Source organism: Vitis vinifera, chromosome 2, assembly GCF_030704535.1.
Source record: "Vitis vinifera cultivar Pinot Noir 40024 chromosome 2, ASM3070453v1".
Taxonomy (NCBI): Eukaryota; Viridiplantae; Streptophyta; class Magnoliopsida; order Vitales; family Vitaceae; genus Vitis; species Vitis vinifera.
This window is the reverse complement of record NC_081806.1, coordinates 13,232,533-13,252,020: the sequence shown is the minus strand read 5'-3', so window position 1 is coordinate 13,252,020 and position 19,488 is coordinate 13,232,533. Positions and strand designations below refer to the sequence as shown.

Sequence of the window (19,488 nt, the reverse complement as noted above, 5' to 3'; positions counted from 1 at the left end):
TTATGAGAGAAATTTAAGCTCAGCTAAACCTATAGAAAAAGATAGAAGAAATGTGAGTAAATTAACGGTCTTAGAGTTGGTGGTGATAGAATATGCAATAATGGAGAAACCGAATCTTCTACAAAAGATTTAATAGACAAATGCCTTGAAATATATGGTGCAATTTTGTTGTGCCAAGACCTCAAAATATCCCTCTTTTCCATGAATGTCATTCGGTATCTGAATGTTTGTATTAAGATAGGGTAGTAAGAAATAATAATCCTTCCATGAATGACATCAGGTTCTAGTCTTGGACATACCTCATAAAAGACTTCGGCCATTCAATAATTGGTTTTTGAACTTGGGCTATTAAATGATGTAAACTAATTGCAGTAAGAGGCTGATAAATTGTAGAAAAGAACAAATGGGAAATGGTTTAAAATTATCATCAAACATTGGAAAGTCAAAGTTGACAGCTACTACAATCATTTACCATTAAGGGACATCTGCTGTGTACGCATAACATATTGGTGCACTAGATCAGAAATGCCAAGAGTGTTTAAGCACTTGACCTTCAAGCCCACATGATTCAATAGTCAATTGCCTTGTGATAACAGATTACTTAATGCCCTAAGATTAAATATAATTATATGAAGTATACATCTGCAGTAGAATGTGCTTAAGGCTTACTGTCTTCTGCATTATTGGGTCATGATAATGAAGCTGGAAAATATTTTCATGGATGCCATCCAAAATTAACTCATAGTCACCACTACAGTCATTGAACACTAAAAGATAAATGAGCCATCCCTCAAAAAATGATAAGAAAGCTATGTTCACTAGAATTTACAACCTACCGATTAGATATGAGAGGGTACAGAAAGTCAAATCCATTAGACATACCACTGCAGCAATTATCAGATCTTTTTTCTCACTTCATTTTTCTGTTCTGAAAAATCTAAAAACAGTCCTCAAAGGTAAGAATACTGGAAATAAATGCCAAAGTAGTAAAGATGCAGAGTGCTTGATACTTTCACTTTAAGTTACCTCTTTCTAGATATCAAAGATGCTTCTAGACATGTCCTTTTGACCTACCACTTGGGAACTGATCTCAAACTGACACCATGAAAAGCATATTAATAAATCAAGTTGGCATGATACCACATAAAGAGAAGAAATATGGATTAGAAATTCTCTAGAAATATGACTACTGCCACTCACACATCATTGGTTTCTTCCTGTGAAATGGATTACTCCATTCCTAGAAGCCCCAAACTAAAAGCAAGATGGTAGCTGAACAGGCATTCTCAAAGGTGAATGACCAACAGCAGGACCAGAATTCTTAGGTAAACTTTTACAACGAAAGCCTTCTGGAAAAATATGGCCTTTAAATGGTTGCAATTGATTTGAGGATGTCAAAGGGAGCCTTTCTGAAAGTCACAAAATTTTGTTGAAGACAATTTGTAATAGTAGAGATACACAAATCTCTTTAAATGGGTAGTAAAATTCAACCAAGCATGCATTTATTAATAAGACATAACCCCTGTGCTAAACATGTCCTCATTCCAATTTAACTGAGATTCTGTAATGTAACTGAAGTCACACTATATTTTTTTTTCCCTCTTTCTTTACACGTATAAGCCAGGGTATTCCCACATGAAATAAAATGATAATAATTGATGAGAACAACTAGGGTAGAGGTGTAGCAGTTTCTTTATACTCCATCCTTCAACTCTAGAAAGTGATTTCATTCCTCCATGGCTAAGTTATGTGTCTCAACCCGCAAATCACCAGCAAATAAATTAGTACATCTATTTTAACTGAAAAATGGAGACTTTTTCCAGACCTTCTATTTCATCTGGGAGATTACTTGAATAATGAATATTTCACAAGACCACAGCAGCATCATTTCTTACCACATTGAGGGTTTGATTCTTCTTGTTGAGAAACTGTAGTGTGTTCAAGCACGAACGGATGTCACACATTCTGGAAAATAGAAACAAAGTTCTACAGAAATTAAACAAAATTCACAATGCAGATAGGAAAAAGATAATGTAAAAAAAACATATGAAGAAGCAATCCTAATTTTTAGAATCACAAATACAACATTTCCAACACCAAAGAGAAGGTTAAAAATCTCAGAATAACCCATCAATACCTTGATTGGCTAAATCAGATAATAGAAACCCATAATGGAACTAGATACTAACTCACCAGTATACTCTGTAAGTGCAGCAAGTGCCGTGGAATTTGTCTTTAGGCCTTCCATATTACATATATATTTGAGTCTAAAACACCATTTCTCAACAAATCAAAATTGATAGTAAGAATGAGAAATAGACAACACTAAAAACACATAGATTATGGAGTATGCGCTAATACCAAGATGGTTTCCTAACTCATATTGGTATTAACCAGATCTGATTTAGATTTACAGTATATATAAAATAAGGAGAAAGAAGAGATAGAGAGAGAGAGAGAGAGAGCATGCCTCAAGCAAGTTGCCAATACTTAAAGGCCATAATACTTTATGCAAATACCAGTATTATCCACTAACGCATTACTAATGCATGGCAAAACCAAACAAATATTGGGAGCACTAGATAATTTGTAAGCAACAATAGAAATCAAATCAACTCATCAATGATTTAACCCCAAGTGCCTGAAGTAAGTAAGTAAGATTCTATTCTCCCCCCCTCCCCTTCCCAAAAAACAATTACAAAAGAAAAGAAATTGAATAATAGAATTCTTTGAGAGAATTGAACATCACTCTTTCAGAATGATCTCCTATCTTCAAATAAAAAATTAGTTAAGACCAAAAAAAGAACAAAAAGACAAGATGCTTGTGATAATGAAGGAAAGTTAATTCAGTTTTTAAAATCAGATGCCACACATAAGAAAATATTCTGATAAGAGCTAGTCCCCAAAGGTGTAGCTCAGCCATAGTGCCCTCTGGCAATGAACCAGATGTCCTGAATTCGAACCTCCCCAATATTTAGATGGTGTAGAGCAAAGGGGTGAGCCAATGTCACCCAAAGTTTATTCACCAGCAGTCAAGATAAATGTCTTGCCATCAGGGTGGATTCCCCGTTATTAAAGAAAATAACAACTAATATTTGTTATTTAAATATTATATGTTAGCGTGATTATGTTGGAAAACCGAAACTGATATGGAAAGAAATAACTTTGTAAAGCTTTAAATTATTTATTAGTTGTCAATCTTTGTATTTTTAGGAAAGTAATTATTAGGAGTTATTTATTAGTTGTCAATCTTTATATTTTTAGGAAAGTAATTGTTAAGAGTTATTCTTTCCTTTTAATCAGTGATTTAGTTTCCTAATTTGAAGGATTTGTATATGTTGTAAACTCTATAAAAGAATAATCTCAATGAAAGAAAATTATTCCCATGAAACCCTATTCTTCAACTTGGTATCAGAGCTAGCAATTTGCTTGCCGAAATCCTCCTTCTTCCTCTCTTTCAATCCCTGTTCTCTGAAACCATGTCGGATATTTCAAACGAGTCCACTACTGTTCCTCAACCTTCTCTGAACAATCCTATAATCACTGATTCTTCAAAAATCAGTCCTACCACCTCGGAATCTCACTCTGTCCAAATCACCACGATTCGCTTTAATGGTGACCACTTTCTGAGATGGTCTCAATCAATTTGAATGTACATCAGAGGACGTGGAAAGATGGGCTACCTGACGAGTGAAAAGAAGGCTCCTGCAGTGGATGATCCGAACTAAGCTATATGGGATGCTGAGAATTCCATGGTGATGACATGGCTTGTGAATTCTATGGAAGAAGACATTAGCTATAATTACATGTGCTATCCAACAGCACAAGAGCTTTGGGAGAATGTAAATCAAATGTATTCTGATTTAGGGAATCAATCACAGATCTTTGAATTAACCCTCAAACTTGGTGAGATACAACAAGGGGATAACAACGTCACAAAGTACTTCAACTCCTTGAAGCGGATCTAGCAAGACCTTGACCTCTTCAACACCTATGAGTGGACATCTTTCGAGGATGGACTTCATCATAAGAAGACCATGGAAGACAATCGGATCTTCAAGTTCTTGGCTAGCCTTAATGTTGAGTTTGATGAGGTAAGGGGGAGAAACATTGGAAGACAACCCCTGCCTTCAATTGGTGAAGTTTTATCAGAAGTTAGAAGATAAGAGAGTCGGAGGAATGTGATGTTGGGCAAGAAGGGACCTGGAGTTGCTATTGAAGGTTCAGCCTTGGTTACCATGGGTGGAGGCTATAATAAAGCTGTTGCGTTTCAGCGCAAATCAGATGAAAGACCACGGATTTGGTGTGATTTTTGCAACAAACCTCGCCATACTCGTGAGAACTGTTGGAAAATCCATAGGAAACCTGCAAATTGGAAAGGAAAAACAGGTGACAAACCAAGCCAAACCATTATTCCTACTGCTAATGAGGCTGAGACCAACCCCTTCACCACTAAGCAAATGGAGCATCTTCTTTCATTGCTGAAATCCAACTTGGCATCCGGTACTTCTAGTGTTTCTTTGGCACACACAGGTAATGACTTATATGTTCTATCTTATCATTTTAAATCTACTCCATGGATAATCGATTCTGGAGCATACGACCACATGACCAATTCCTTAAACATGTTTGAATCCTATTCACCATGTCCTGGAAATAAAAAGGTTTGGATAGCTGATGATAATTTCTCACCTATTGCAGGAAAAAGGTCTAATAAAAATCTCTGAGGGAATAGATCTTAAATCTGTTCTCCATGTTCCTAAACTTGTAATCTCTTGTCTGTTAGCAAATTATCTAGAGATTCTAATTGTTGTGTTATCTTCTATGAATCCCATTATATTTTTCAGGACCAGAGCTCGGGGAAGAAGATTGGCAGTGCTAGGATGATCAATGGTCTCTATTATTTCGAGGATAATTTGCCTAGTAATAAAATTGCTCAAGGACTAAGTAAGTATTAGTTCTCTTTCTATTCATGATCAAATAATGGTTTGGCATTGCAGATTAGGTCATCCTAGTTTTTCTTATTTAAAACATTTATTTCCAATGTTATTTCAAAAGGTTGATCCTTTATCATTTCAATGTGAAGTTGTTTATTGGCAAAGAGCCAACGAAAAACTTACATTCCAAAACCCTACCATGCATCAAAACCATTTTATCTTTTTCACAGTGATGTTTAGGGACTTTCAAAAGTAACCACAATTTCAGGAAAAAAATGGTTTGTGACCTTTATAGACGACCATACACGTATTTGTTGGGTATATTTAATGAGGGAAAAATCTGAAGTCAAAAGGATTTTTAAAGAATTTTGCAGAATGATTGAAAACCAATTTCAAACAAAAATCAGTATTTTGAGATCTAATAATGGGACTGAGTACTTTATTAAGGTTTTGGAAACCTTTTCAAACGAGAAAGGAATTTTACATCAATCCTCGTGTTCTGATACCCCTGGACAAAATGGAATAGCTGAACGTAAAAATAAACACTTGTTAGAAGTAGCACGGGCTATGATGTTTTACATGAATATTCCAAAATACTTATGGGGGGATGCCATACTAACTACTTCATATCTAATCAACAGGATGCCTACAAAAATTTTGTAGTATACCACTCCTTTGGAGTGCTTGAAAAAGGTATTTCTAGAATCTCGAATAAATTCTGAATTACCCTTTGAAAATATTTGGTTACACTGCATATGTACACATTCCAAAAAGGTCAACATCTAAGTTAGACCCAAGAGCAGAAAAATGTGTTTTTGTAGGATATACTCCTAATAAAAAGGGTTACAAATGTTTTAATCCCCTTACAAAACGTTTTTACACAACTATGGATGTTTCCTTTATGGAAAATGTCCCATATTTTACCAAAAATTTACTTCAGGGGGAGAAATTAGTGGAACCAAATTTTTGGGAAATTGTTGAACCTTTGCCTAGTGTAATTCTTGATATCTCTCTTGAAAAAGAAAATAAGGAAACTAAGCCTACTGAATCCGAATCTAAAATTGGTCTGTCAAAAAAAGAAATACTACGAAAAAAAAAATAGAAACAATCTTGAGGCTGTGGTTTATTCAAGGAAAAAAGCCCCTGGAAGAAGTAAAGACCAGTCGATCATCCCAGCACATGGTCAACCGAAAGCCCTGGGCAATGGCTCTCTAAATGTCTCAGGTAACCCTCCTTCTATTCCTACTCATATACATGCTTCTTCTTCTTCTGTTATTGATCTAAGTTTACCATCACACTTTGGTCCAAGTCCAAAAATATCTGCACCCGAACCTGGTTTAGGATCAGCCCCAATTGTTCCTGCACAAGACCTTGACCTTGATCTCCCTATTGCTCTTAGAAAGGGAACCCGAGCCTGCACTAAACATCCCATTGCTATAGTAACCTTTCTAACAACTATAGAGCATTCACTACAAATATTTCAAAACTTGTGATACCTAGAAATATTCAAGAAGCACTAGATGAACCGGGTTAGAAATTGGCAGTGTTTGAGGAAATGAATGCCTTAAAAAAGAATGGCACTTGGGAGGTTGTAGATTTACCAAGGGAAAAAAAAAGTTATAGGGTGCAAATGGGTGTTTACAATAAAGAGTAAAGTAGATGGAAGTGTTGAGAGATACAAAACCAGACTTGTGGCAAAGGGTTTTACTCAAACCTATGGGATAGACTACTAAGAGACTTTTGCCCCCGTAGCTAAAATAAACTCGATTAGAGTTTTGTTGTCTCTTGTAGTAAATTCCAATTGGCCCTTACAACAATTGGATGTTAAAAATGTCTTTCTTAATGGAGACCTAGAGGAGGAAGTGTTCATGAGTCCTCCACCAGGTTTTGAAGAAAGTTTTGGAGTTGGGAAAGTGTGCAAATTGAAGAAGTCCTTATACAGACTTAAGCAATCGCCTAGAGCTTGGTTTGAGCGCTTTGGCAAAGTAATAAAGCATTATGGATATACTCAAAGTCAAGCTAATCACACGATATTCTACAAACATTCAAATGAAGGTAAAGTAGGCATCTTAATTGTGAATGTTGACGATATTGTGTTAATTGGGGATAATTGCAATGAACTAGAGAAGCTAAAAGGGAAACTTGCTGAGGAATTTGAGATTAAGGACCTGGGGGCATTAAAATACTTTCTTGGGATGGAGTTTGCTAGGTCCAAAGAAGGTATCTTTGTAAATCAATGGAAGTATATTCTTGATCTTCTTGATGAGACAGGTATGTTAGGATGTAAGCCTGCTGAAACACCTATAGAGCTTAATGTAAAACTGCAACCTACAAAAGCCAAGAATGTGAAGGACTGGGATCTTTATCAGAGACTTGTTGGGAGATTGATTTACCTATCTCATACATGCCCTGACATAGCATTCTCAGTGAATATGGCTAGTCAGTTTATGCATACGCCTGGACCAGAGCATTTTGAAGTTGTTTACAGGATTCTAAGGTATCTAAAAGGGACACCAGGTAGAGGTCTTCTGTTCAAGTCACGAGGACACCTACAAATTGAAACCTACACCGATGCAGACTGGGTTGGAAGCATAGTGGATCGAAGGTCCACCTCTGGGTACTGTTCATCTGTATGTGGCAACTTGGTTACGTGGCAAAGTAAAAAACAAAACGTGGTTGCTAGAAGTAGTGCTGAGGCTGAGTTTAGAGTTGTAGCTCATGGTATTTGTGAGATTATGTGGATAAGAAGATTACTGGAAGAGTTAAAGATGACAAGTTCATCTCCTATGAAGTTGTATTGTGACAATAAGGCAACAATTTCAGTAGCTCACAATCCGGTTCTCCATGACCGCACTAAACATGTGGAAGTGGACAAGCATTTCATTAAAGAGAAGATAGACAACGGATTGGTCTGTATGACCTATATCCCTACTGAGGAACAAGTGGTTGATGTCTTCACCAAAGGACTACACAAGAGGCAATTCGATTTTCTAGTTGGCAAGCTAGCTCTGGAAGATATCTTTAAGCCAGCTTGAGGGGGAGTGTTGGAAAACTGAAACTAATATGGAAAGAAATAACTTTGTAAAGCTGTGAATTATTTATTAGTTGTCAATCTTTGTATTTTTAGGAAAGTAATTATTAGGAGTTATTTATTAGTTGTCAATCTTTGTATTTTTAGGAAAGTAATTGTTAGTAGTTATTCTTTCCTTTTAATCAGTGATTTAGTTTCCTAATTTGAAGGATTTGTATATGCTGTAAACTCTATAAAAGAAAAATCTCAATGAAAGAAAATTATTCCAGTGAAACTCTATTCTTCAACTTATTAAAGATCAATATTACAGTGTGTAGCTTGATCCTTTTACTAATTCTTAACCAGTTTTAGTTTTTTTTTTTTTCATTTTTTTTTTTTTTTTTTGCATTTTTACCACTATTTCATAACTCAGCAAATCAATGAAGCAGTGTCATCAATATTGAGTTCTGATGATACCATGGCCAAGATCGAGTCACAAGCTAAACCCAACTAAATAAATAACTATCATTCAACAGGAAGGCACCATGATAAACTTGAAAGTACTTGACAGTGGCACAGTAATGGTTTTTAGCAAGTCATTACCTGCTTACCACACGACTCACTGTCGGTTGAACAAAAATGTGAACCCTGTAATGATAGCAATCACTTGTTAAGGTAACAATTATTGACACGCTATAACTATAAATAAATATCACGCACTACTTGAACCAATTTCTATTATACTTATCATACCAACATCACTACCATAAGGAAACAATGCATTTTTAAGATGCACTACTCCATTCATAGCTATGTTGATATCCCTTCCACAATTGCTATTAACTTGTCAGGTGAAGCATTAATATGAAGTCAACTGATCTAACACTGTACGGCACAATTGCACAAAGCATGACATGACATTTAAACCCAATTGCAGACATCATTTTAACCGCACTTTTAAATGCTCAAGCATAGAAATTCCTCAAGATATCAACAGTAATCTTATATTTATGGCAAACAGAACAAAAAGATATGGGGATCCCAGCACAAAACAATGAGAACTAAATAAAATATTTCTTTAAACAAAATATATTAAGCTTACATTTTATGCTAGCCAAAACACAAACTAGATTTTACAAGGAACAACAGAATCCACAACTAAATCATAACACATCTTAGGAACCAAACCCAACCTAAATTTTGCAGCATACAATGATAAACTACAATCGCAATTCTTAAATGTATCTAGTGTAGTGCCTTTATCTGCTATTTTAAATTTTTCCTTCACACGTCCATCTTCAATAAATAAGAGGTCCAGACTTCCCTATGATAGCCTCTTACAATTTTGGCAAAGAGAAGCCAACATAAGTTTCCCATAATACATTTTTTGCAGTAAGAAAGACTCACTTTGCTACCTGACGCAAAGGCCTCAGGGCAGGTGCATATAGATCATTACATATGCAAATCACCTGTATATGATACCCATTCAGCAAACCGTTGATAAAAATAAATAATTAGCAATAATGATTATTCTGATTTTACAGGTCTTGACAATGATGCAGTTTTATGCCCCTTTTTTTAGGATATCTATCCTGACTCATCTACTTTAGCAACATTTCCCTTCCTATTATCAGCTTTCCTTTCAATAGAAACCTACATGAACAACAAACATATCACTCTAATCTGAAAAATAACCTTCTTCTACAAAACAATAGACAATAAAACATCAATATTTAAAAGCATAAAAAGAGGGCAAACACAAGGAAGTGTGGCCCTAGTAAGTGGCACATGGTCCTAGGTTCAAATCATGTCACTAATAATACCTTGAATTTACCTAGTGTTGATTATTGCGGGACTGTCAACACCGGGAGCACCCCGAGGTTTGAGTCCCTATGGAGAGTCCTAAGGGCTTAGCCATGGAAGGTTCCTTGATTACCAAAATATATATAAGCATAAAAAGAAGCTATATATATATATATAAAAGCATAAAAAGAAGCATAACTTCAACTTCAACAAATCAATACCAAACAACTAATACAAAGTCAAAGTTCTAGTTCCACATACTTCTAAAAAATGAACTTCCTAAAGCTTAACACTAACTAGAAGTAATTGTAACATCCTGTAGAGAGATAAACAAGTCTGTAGGCAAACAAACTACAAATAGCCTCCTTTGGGTTTAATAAAATGGGGAAATAAACATGCGGTGAAGTTCAAACAAATGACCTCCTACCAAATGAGACTTTGATGCCATGTTAGACAACCAATTTTCCTTAAAGCACAGGCTTGTAGGATGTGGGCACACAATGTATATCATGCACTCCAACAATTCTCCTAATTGCAAAATTCAATAAGATCTTAATCTTCATGAAAGTAATGAACTCAATTCTTTTTATTAGTTGTTTTGTTTTACTAATAAGCAAATTGTCCAAGATAAACACCTCAACAACCTAGGTAGCTCATGTTAAGACTATGACAAAACTTATTTTTTGTTTGGAACCCACCCTCTCTCTTAAGAGGGAGTAAATTATTCCTAGAGCTAATACTGAATAAATCGCTAGTGACCAGCCAATGATTTTTAGTAAATTGTTTATTAAAATGTAATTGGTGATTAAAAGATGTTTAATTAAGCTTCAAGGATTATTAGATGTAAATGTACATCAGTTTGATAAAAAATTTCATCTTCTTCCAAAGTCACTCATGGATATTGGTTCATGGATGGGCATAGTTGAAATAATTAGAAAGCTTAGGGTTTCATTGTAATTTCCTTGTCTAGGAGTGCAACTATTATTTAGTAGAATTAATAATAAGTAATTGATTACTATTCTAATTAAGAGTTAATTATAGGAATAGAAACCAGTTTTCCTATCAAAAAAAAAAAGGAATAAGGAATCAAAGGAAAACTTGTCGAGCCCACTTTCACCTTAGCTAGGAAACTAGCCTTCTATTTGGATCTTCGAAATTCATGTTCTCTTGTTTGCTTTACCAAAGAAAACAAAAAGGAAATGAAATATAATGAAACAATAGTTAAAAACTCGTAATATTTCCCAAATCTTCTTTCTCTATATAAAAAGGTATAAATTTGCAAAGAATAGAGAAAAAAATTGAGTTCAAACATAATTTTCATTATGTTTCATGTCTATAAAATGCCCACATCTAATCCATGTACATGTTAGTGTCTACCTACAATCCAATCATGACAATAATATGATGTACGAGTAGTTCTTTTAGCTCTCCAAATTCATAGTTATAATGCACAGACTAGGCAATAGCTTATACCAGCAATATACAAAACCTGATTGTTGGAGAAGAAAATTGGTAGATCGGTAAGCTTATCCAAAAAAAAAAAAAACCAACCATTGAACGCATGTCTTGGAAACATTCAAGAAAATAATAACAGTCTAAAGATGAAAAACCATATCAATTACCATTTTTAGAATAACCTCCACAGCACCCTTGCCATCACCAAGAGCTCCATCTATTTCATCAATCACCTACATTCAGAGTGCAATTAATGTTTTTGTTTTCTTTGCACTACACAAATGAACGTCAAACTTCAAAGGTTGAAAAATGAGATGCACCAAACAATTGGGCTTCGAATCTGCCATGACAGAGTTCATCTGGACCACATCAAGGATTTTAGCTTCAATTGTTGAAGATGACCGATCATCACTAGCATTTATCTATCAAGGAAAAATCAAAAGCATAGAGAGTCCGTAAAATGCCCTTCAGCTATAGTGAAACACAAATGAAAGTCCAAGACATAGAAGCCTAAGAAAATAATAACAACGATGAGTATTATGAGAATAAGAACATAAGGCTTTTACACTTGATCCTTCAACACCAAAATAAAGAATAAGTTTTTTTAACTCCAATCTGTCACATGTGAAAACATAAAAAGATAATAAAAATCGGTTCCTAAACCGAGATGTCAATTTATTGATAAATGTCATATAAAACCTAGAGTTGTCATTCATAAAAGACATAAAACAATTCCTAATGAACGTAATGAATAATATGCACATGTAACATGCATGCCGATATTTTACTTAATTTAGAAGAAAAAAAAAAGGATACAGCAGAAAGCATTTATCCAGGTGAGAGAAGTAAAAAACAAAACCTCCACCACACGGTATCCACAATGCTTAGCAGCGACATGTGCAAGTGTTGTCTTCCCAAGTCCTGGGGGACCACAAAGCAAGAGGATCTGCAGTAGACATGAGCTTCACTTACAAAGGGCCTTCATTAAATTACAATAATAATAAGAAATAAAGGGATAAATTACCAAGTAATTAAAGTATCTCTCAATGAAGCCATTGCCCCAGTAATATATAGACTATATGAATTCTATCTTGACATTAGATTATCTAGGTCCACACATGTGTTTTCTAACCACCTCACTCTACATCCATTTTGTCTTCTCCTCATCTTTGCAACACCTCCATCCTGAAACATATCCCTCATTTTCACTCATTCTTAATTGTTATTTGACTTTATTGAAGCTGATGCTAAACCATATTAATCGATTTTCTCACCTTGTACTTGACTGGTTTCTCACCAACTTCCCTATGAATGTATATGTTTGTAGCTCTGTCATTTGTAGGTGCTGCCATTCATAAAAACTCATTTCATGAATGCCTTTTCACATTTAGAACATTCATGCTATAAAGCATGCCTTGCCTAATGCTTTATACTTCAACGGGTGTAGACCATTTGGAATACTCCAAAAATACTCAAAGACTGTCCAACTATATCTAATTCCATTCCAAACATCTTCGCTCTCTCTCCTTTATAAATAAGGACAGTCAAGTCCAAATAGTGAACATGTTTTCATATAGGCCTCACCCCTAGCAACATGGAAAGAGTCTTATCTATTTTGGCTGCCATGAATGTCAAGCTAGTCAAGCATTGTGAGAAGTGGGATGCAACAGTTTGAAACTAAAGGACAAAGTGTATCTCAGGGGGAAGTACAAGCCCTCAATCACTAAAAGAGATGATTTGCAGGGGTTGATGCTATGTTTGAGGATTTATAGTGGTCCTATGAGAATCATAAGCTAAAATATAATAGGACTGGAGTTTAGAAAGAAAAGGAGAGTAGTGAAGGATTTCTCCTTCATGAATCTCCAAACTTTGTAATGTTTCCAGAAACAAAGAGAAATGAATGAGAAAGGAGATTTGTAGGCAATGTGTGGACATCAAGAAACAAGGAGTGGGGGAATTTACCAACTTGTGGGTTTTTAGAAGGGATCTTAATAATATAGAATTCAAGCAAACACATCTATTTAGACTCATTTGTAGGACCTTTGTCAATTTCAATTAGGCTAGCTTCCAATGGAGGAGGAGATTTTTGGTTTACCTTGGTGTATGGTCCCAGTAGTCCAACTCTTAGAAGGGACTTTTAAACGAAGCTATTAGGTCTTTTTGTTATGACCTATCCAAATTGGTGTGTAGGGTGTGACTTCAAAGTCATGAGGAGAATTTCAGAAAAAAAAAAAAAAAAAAATGGGCAGTTCAAGATTAACCCCTTGCATGAGAGATTTTGATGATTTCATTAAAGAAAGTGAGTTAGTTGATCCTCCACTTAGAAATGTTCTATTTACTTGGTTCAATTTATAAGAACCCCCTATTTGCAAGAGACTGAATAGATTCTTATTTTCAAATAACTGGGAGCAAAACTTTCCACATAGCCTCCAAGAAACCTTACCCAAGTTCACCTCTAACCATTGCCCAGTTGTGTTAGACACCAACTCATTCAATTAAGGCCTAGCTCCATTTAGATTTGAAAATATGTAGTTGCTTCACCCAAACTTTAAAGATAGTTTTAGCTCATGGTGGAAAGAGTTTCAAGGAGAAGGGTGAGAAGGTCATAGTTTCATGAAATGATTATAATTTGTCAAATCAAAGTTGAAAGTGTGGAATAAAGGTGTATTTATAGACATAAAGAAGAGCAAAAAAAATATTCTCAAAGGTATAGTGAACATTGATGTCTATGAACTAATTTGTCTCCAGGGCTTGTAGCTCACAGGACTTCAAGGAAAAGAGAGTTGGACAATTTGTTGTTGAAGGAAGAGGTATATTTGAGGCAAAAGGTAGGGTAAGATGAGTAAAAGAAGGGGATTACAATTCAAAATTTGCCATTAGGTGGCTAATGGAAGGAGAAACAGAAAAATCATTATATCTCTGGAGAATAAAGATGGAGCTGCTTTAGTGGGATTTTTCGAGAAATTTTATGTTAGGCCCCTTGAAGATTCATAGAAGCTAGAAGAATTGGATTGGTCTCCTATTTAAAAAAAAAACGCAAATTGTTTTGCAGAAGTTTGTAAAGTTGTCTTTCAATTAGACAAGAAAAAGGCCTTGAGGCCAAACAGTTTCTCCAGAGCAGTGTTTAAGGAGTGTTGGGATGTGGTAAAGAGGATCTATTAAAGGTGTTTATGGAGTTTCATAACAACAAGGTAATTACCCAAAGCATCAATGCAACCTTTATAGCTCTAGTACCGAAAAAGAAACCATAAAAATATTAGACTTTACGCCTATCAACCTACTCACAAGCTTGTATTAAGATCATATCCAAAGTTCTTTTAGGCCGCATCTAATGAGTCCTTCATAAAACTATCCACTTTTCTTAGGATGCCTTTGTAGAGGGGAGACAAATCCTAGACACGATATTAATAGTTAACGAAATGGTGGATGAGGAGAAGATCAAGGAAGGAAGAAGTGGTTTTCAAAATTGATTTTTGAAAAGGTTTATGACCATGTGGATCGAGGTTTTTTTGTACCATGCACTTGATAGAAAGGGTTTCACTAAAAGATGAAATCATGAATGAGGGGATGTTTGAACTCAACAAGCTTTGCGGTTTTTTCTTATGAATTCATATATAAACAACAATGGTTAGCTAACACTCATCCTCTTCTCTTAAGTAGATCTAAGGTTAAGAATCGTTTCCAAAAGTTGAGCTCTTCTTTTTTCCTTGATTAGAATCTCTTCCCTTCTTTCTAGTCTCCAACCATTACAAGGAAGTCAAAACTTCATCCTCAAAACATTCGACAAGCATCCCCACATGATCAAAATGTTGACCGAAGAGTCAACTTTTTCCCTTAAGAGGAAGTTTGTAAAGTTGTGTTTTAGTTAGACAAAGAAAAGGCTCCTAAGCCAAGTGGTTTCTCCATAGAAATATTTCAATGATGTTAAGATGTGATGAAGGAGGATGGATTAAAAGTGTTTATAAAGTTTCATAATAACAAGGTAATCAACCAAAGTACAAATGCTACCATCATTACTCTTATGCCAAAAGGAAGTTAAGCCACCAAAATATCAAACTTTAAACCTATTAGCTTAGTCCTAAGCTTGTATAAAATCATAGATAAGGTTCTTCCATGTTGCATCCAAAGAGTCCTTCATGAAACCATCTACATTTCCCAAGGAGATCTATAGAGAAAGGAATGGTCTTTAAAATGGATTTTGAAAAGGTCAATGACCATGTTGATTGGGGTTTTTTTGGACCTTGCACCAGATAAAAGGTGTTTACTACTAGATAGAGATCATGGATGAGGGAATGTTTTTCCTCAACAAGTTTTGCAATCTTAGGAAATGGAAATGCCAAGGGATGTAGCCAAAGGATTAAGGCAAGGAGACTCACTATGTCATCTTCTTTTCGCCATTGAAACAAATGTTTAAAGCAAAATGCTAATAAGGGTAGAGGAAAGAGGTATTCTAAAAGGGTTCCTAGTAGGCAAGAGTAGAACTAAGGAGTCACATTTTTAATTTGCAAACAACACTATCTTTTTTTCTAACACCAATGCAGAAGAGTTACAAAATCTTAAGCTTATCCTGTTGATTTTTGGGTATATTTCAAGACTTAAGATCAATTTAGACGAAAGGAAAATGCATAAGAAATAGACTTACTAGCCTCGACAAAAGGGCAGGGTGCATCTGGTTTTTCCAACATTGCTAATGGGGTTTCTAAATGCATGATCTCCCCCTTTTTGAAGCCTTTAATGTCCATGGCTAGCTCTTCTTGTTGGTCCTCCATGGTTAAATGAGCCTGACTCTATACCTATACTTAGAAAGGATGGTAAGGATGTTGAAGGTCTCTGTGGAGAGGAAGACCTTCTTGGTTAGGTTTAAAGGCGAGTCCGATGGAAAATGGTGCTCGCTTACAGAGCACAGTAAAGGCTCTATTTCCACCTTAGGTTTTGAAAAGGAAGAGGTTAGGTGGCTGATCGAATATTTAACGAAGGCCATCGAACTGAAGAGTTACATGGGTTTCAACATAAAACACTGAGGAAAATCCAGTGTTCATTTAATGGAGGTATGCTTCAACAACCATGGAAGGTTTATAAGGCTTTCAAAGTTTGCCTCCAATAGAAAGTCAACTTTCCTAGTAATACCTGAGGGCGAGAAGGGCAGGGGCTGGGAGAAAGTAAAAAGTGCGTTGTCTTCAATGTTGGTGGTCCCCTCCTAGAATTTATATGAAAAGGAAAGGCAATGCAGTGAGGAAAGATTTATCCACAAACATGTTGGTCCTTTGTATCGGTCCTTCGCAAATGTAATCAGAGAAGAAAGATTGAGGAGAGGAGGCCTTGTTCCTGTTGGGAGGTGGGCGAGAGCTGTGGTGTGCGAATGTACTGCAGATTGTGATAACTGGGTTGAAGTTGGTCGTGCTCTGCCGAGAAGATTAGGGCAAAAAGGTGTGGTGACTATCGTTCCCTTCTTAGGCAGAAAAGGTTTATTTTTTGTAGAAACTATAGAAGAAGCTCTCTCTCTCCAAGATTTAAGGTTTCTCGAGATTAAAGAAGGGTATACAATCCAGTTGAGAAGGTGGTCGCCAAGGGAAAATTCGGAAGTCGTGGGAAAGTTCAGAGGAGGATGGATAAAATTACGAGGATTGCCCTTTCATTTATGGTCTGAGGAACATCTGAAGAAAATTGTGGAGCAGTGGGGGACAGTGATAGAGATCGATTGGCAAACGTTGAAATTGTTTGATTTTTGCAAGGCGAGGGTGAGAATTTTAATGAAAGAACGGTCAGTTCTCTCAGCTTTGATTGAGGTGTTAGATGGGGGATGGGTGTTCACAATTTCTGTTGCAGTGGTCGGAGTTGAAGAAGTTAGGCGAGGTAGAGAAATGGGTGAGTCAACCCGAGAGGATTTTGTGCCTCACTCGTGGAAATGTGGTGGAAGACGAGTTGAGAGAGATAGATCAACGACTAATGGAAGTTCTTCTATTAGGGCAGTTGGCAAAATGAAGAAGGGAGGAGAAAGTCAAAAGGCTGAAATAATTCCCGTGGGGACACATGGCAAGAGAGGACCGGAAGTGGTGAACAGCTGGTTCCTAACCTCCTCGTCATCCATTTTGAATTCAAACAAACAGAGACTAGGGTCAGCTGGGTTAGAGCAAGTGGGCGAAGCTTGGGCCGAAGGGGACAAGGCCTACTCAAATGATGAGGAAGGGCATCGGGCCTCTAATTCAAAGCAAGAGAGAAGGGCCCAATCTCCTCTTAATCCTAGTCCATTGGTAGAAGCAAACTTAGGCTGGGAGAGGGGCTTCAATTTAAAAGGCCAGTTGAAATTGTTTGATCTTTGCAAGGCGAGGGTGAGAATTTTAATGAACGGTCAGTTCTCCCAGCTTTGATCGAGGTGTTAGATGGGGGATGGGTGTTCACAATTTCTGTTGCAGTGGTCGGAGTTGAAGAAGTTAGGCAAGGTAGAGAAATGGGTGAGTCAACCCGGGAGGATTTTGTGCCTCACTCGTGGACATGTGGTGGAAGACGGGTTGAAAGAGATAGATCAACGACTGATGGAAGTTCTTCTGTTGGGGCAGTTGGCAAAATGAATAAGGGAGGAGAAAGTCAAAAGGCTGAAACAATTCCCGTGGCGACACATGGCAAGAGAAGACCGGAAGTGGTGAATAGCTAGTTCCTAACCTCCTCCTCGTCCATTTTGAATTCAAGCAAATAGAGACTAGGGCCAGCTAGGTTAGAGCAAGTGGGTGAAGCTTGGGCCGAAGGGGACAAGGCCTACTCAAATGATGAGGAAAGGCATCGGCCTCTAATTCAAAGCAAGAGAGAAAAGCCCAATCTCCTCTTAACCTCAATCCATTGGTAGAAGCAAACTTGGGTTGGGAGAGGGGCTTTAATTTAAAAGGCCCGTTTTCGAAGTTGGGCCAAGAAATGGGAGGTAAGAAGCCCATTTTTTAAAAAGGCTCATTACGAAGAGAAGACTCCTGCAATGGGAAAGGGGAACTTAGTCTCAGAGGTATCTAATGTTCAACCAAGGGGCTTCGCGATGAAAGAGGTGAATTTTGGTTCAAAGAAGCTGTGGACTACTCTTTTTCCTCCAAGTTTTGGTCACCGACAGGGGTTTCGAAGCCGAAGCAAGCCTCTAACACATGAGAAGCCATCGTCAAATTGTGAAGCTCTTCCAAAGGAAGATGCTTTCAAGGGGGAACACAGATGGTACGAGGATTCAGTGCGAGTCGTCTCACTTGTTGTCGATCGTCAGGGTTCCGAAAGAGGTGTTCGGGGGAAGGGGCTTCGTCGTCAAGAGGAGACGCAGTTTTGAGCAAACCCTCTAACGATGAAGAAAAAGAAGGCTATAAGGGCCTCGTGGGTTTTGATCATTGTGGCTCATCAGTCACGATTTTCTTCTAATCCAGTAATCAGAGAAAAAGGGCTCAACTTTGTGGGGACTTATGGAATGTTGGTAGCGGAAAACTTGGAGGTATCTTCGTTTTCACCTTCTCAGTCATCTTTGTCAACTTTTCCCACTTCCTGTGGCTTAGCACTTCCACCTCTGAGTCCTTCTATTCCCGTTCTTCCCAATTCAGTCATTCAATCTTAGTATCCTATGAAAAATCGAGTTACTTTTTTACAAAAAAGACGACGTTGGTACTTTATGTCAAGTGTCTATTGGCAATCCTAACCTTGATGTTGTGGAGTCCCAATTTGCTCATCTGAACCAAATGCCCGAGGGTTTTAACCCCCTTAAGTCTATGCCCAACATGCCTAATGAGGTCTCCAACCTGGTCACAGTTAGCCAAGGTGAAGCTAAGTTCTTCTCGTTGGGCGAGTTCCAAATAGAAGGTATTTCTCCCAAGAAAATGGCTAAAGTTCGTGAGGTCTTAAGTTCTCTGAATATTAAGGTGTATTCTAGGCGGAAGAACAGATTCTCCACAGGTATTTGAGACCTGTTGGAACTAGTTTAAAGGTTTAGGGTCGGTAAGGTTTATCCATGAAAATCATTAGTTCAAATACCAGGGGTTGGGGATCTAGGAAAAAAAAAAGGGTGGTTAAAGATTTTCTGCAGCTAGAGAATCCGGATGTTGTGATGATTCAGGAAACAAAAAGGGTGGTGTGTGATAGAAGGTTTGTTGGTAGTATCTGGACGGTTAGAAATAAGGAGTGGGCTACTCTTCTGGCATGCAGGGCTTTAAGTGGGATTTTGATTATTTGGGACTCTAAAAAAATGTACAGAAAGGAGGTGGTAATAGGCTCCTTTTCCATCTTAGTCAAGTTTGTGTTGGATGGATGCAGACCCTTGTGGTTGTC

General features: G+C 36.9%; 1 protein-coding gene and 1 long non-coding RNA gene across 2 annotated transcripts in view; both read right to left on the bottom strand.

Annotated features, from left to right (window-relative positions):
- Window positions 1-909: 909 nt before the first annotated feature.
- On the bottom strand, window positions 910-1,964 carry LOC100261228 (uncharacterized). Its single transcript, XR_009464956.1, has 3 exons — window positions 1,896-1,964; window positions 1,027-1,095; window positions 910-937 (listed from the first exon to the last, which is right to left on the bottom strand). It is a non-coding gene; the product is annotated as an uncharacterized LOC100261228 (long non-coding RNA).
- Window positions 1,965-2,146: 182 nt separating this feature from the next.
- Window positions 2,147-19,488, bottom strand: part of LOC100854098 (uncharacterized) — a 38,477-nt gene continuing 21,135 nt past the window's right edge. The window contains 7 exon segments of the mRNA XM_059741150.1: window positions 2,147-2,267; window positions 8,551-8,595; window positions 9,355-9,416; window positions 9,490-9,600; window positions 11,373-11,438; window positions 11,526-11,627; window positions 12,065-12,151. Coding sequence (XP_059597133.1) covers window positions 2,147-2,267; window positions 8,551-8,595; window positions 9,355-9,416; window positions 9,490-9,600; window positions 11,373-11,438; window positions 11,526-11,627; window positions 12,065-12,151 — 594 coding nt within the window.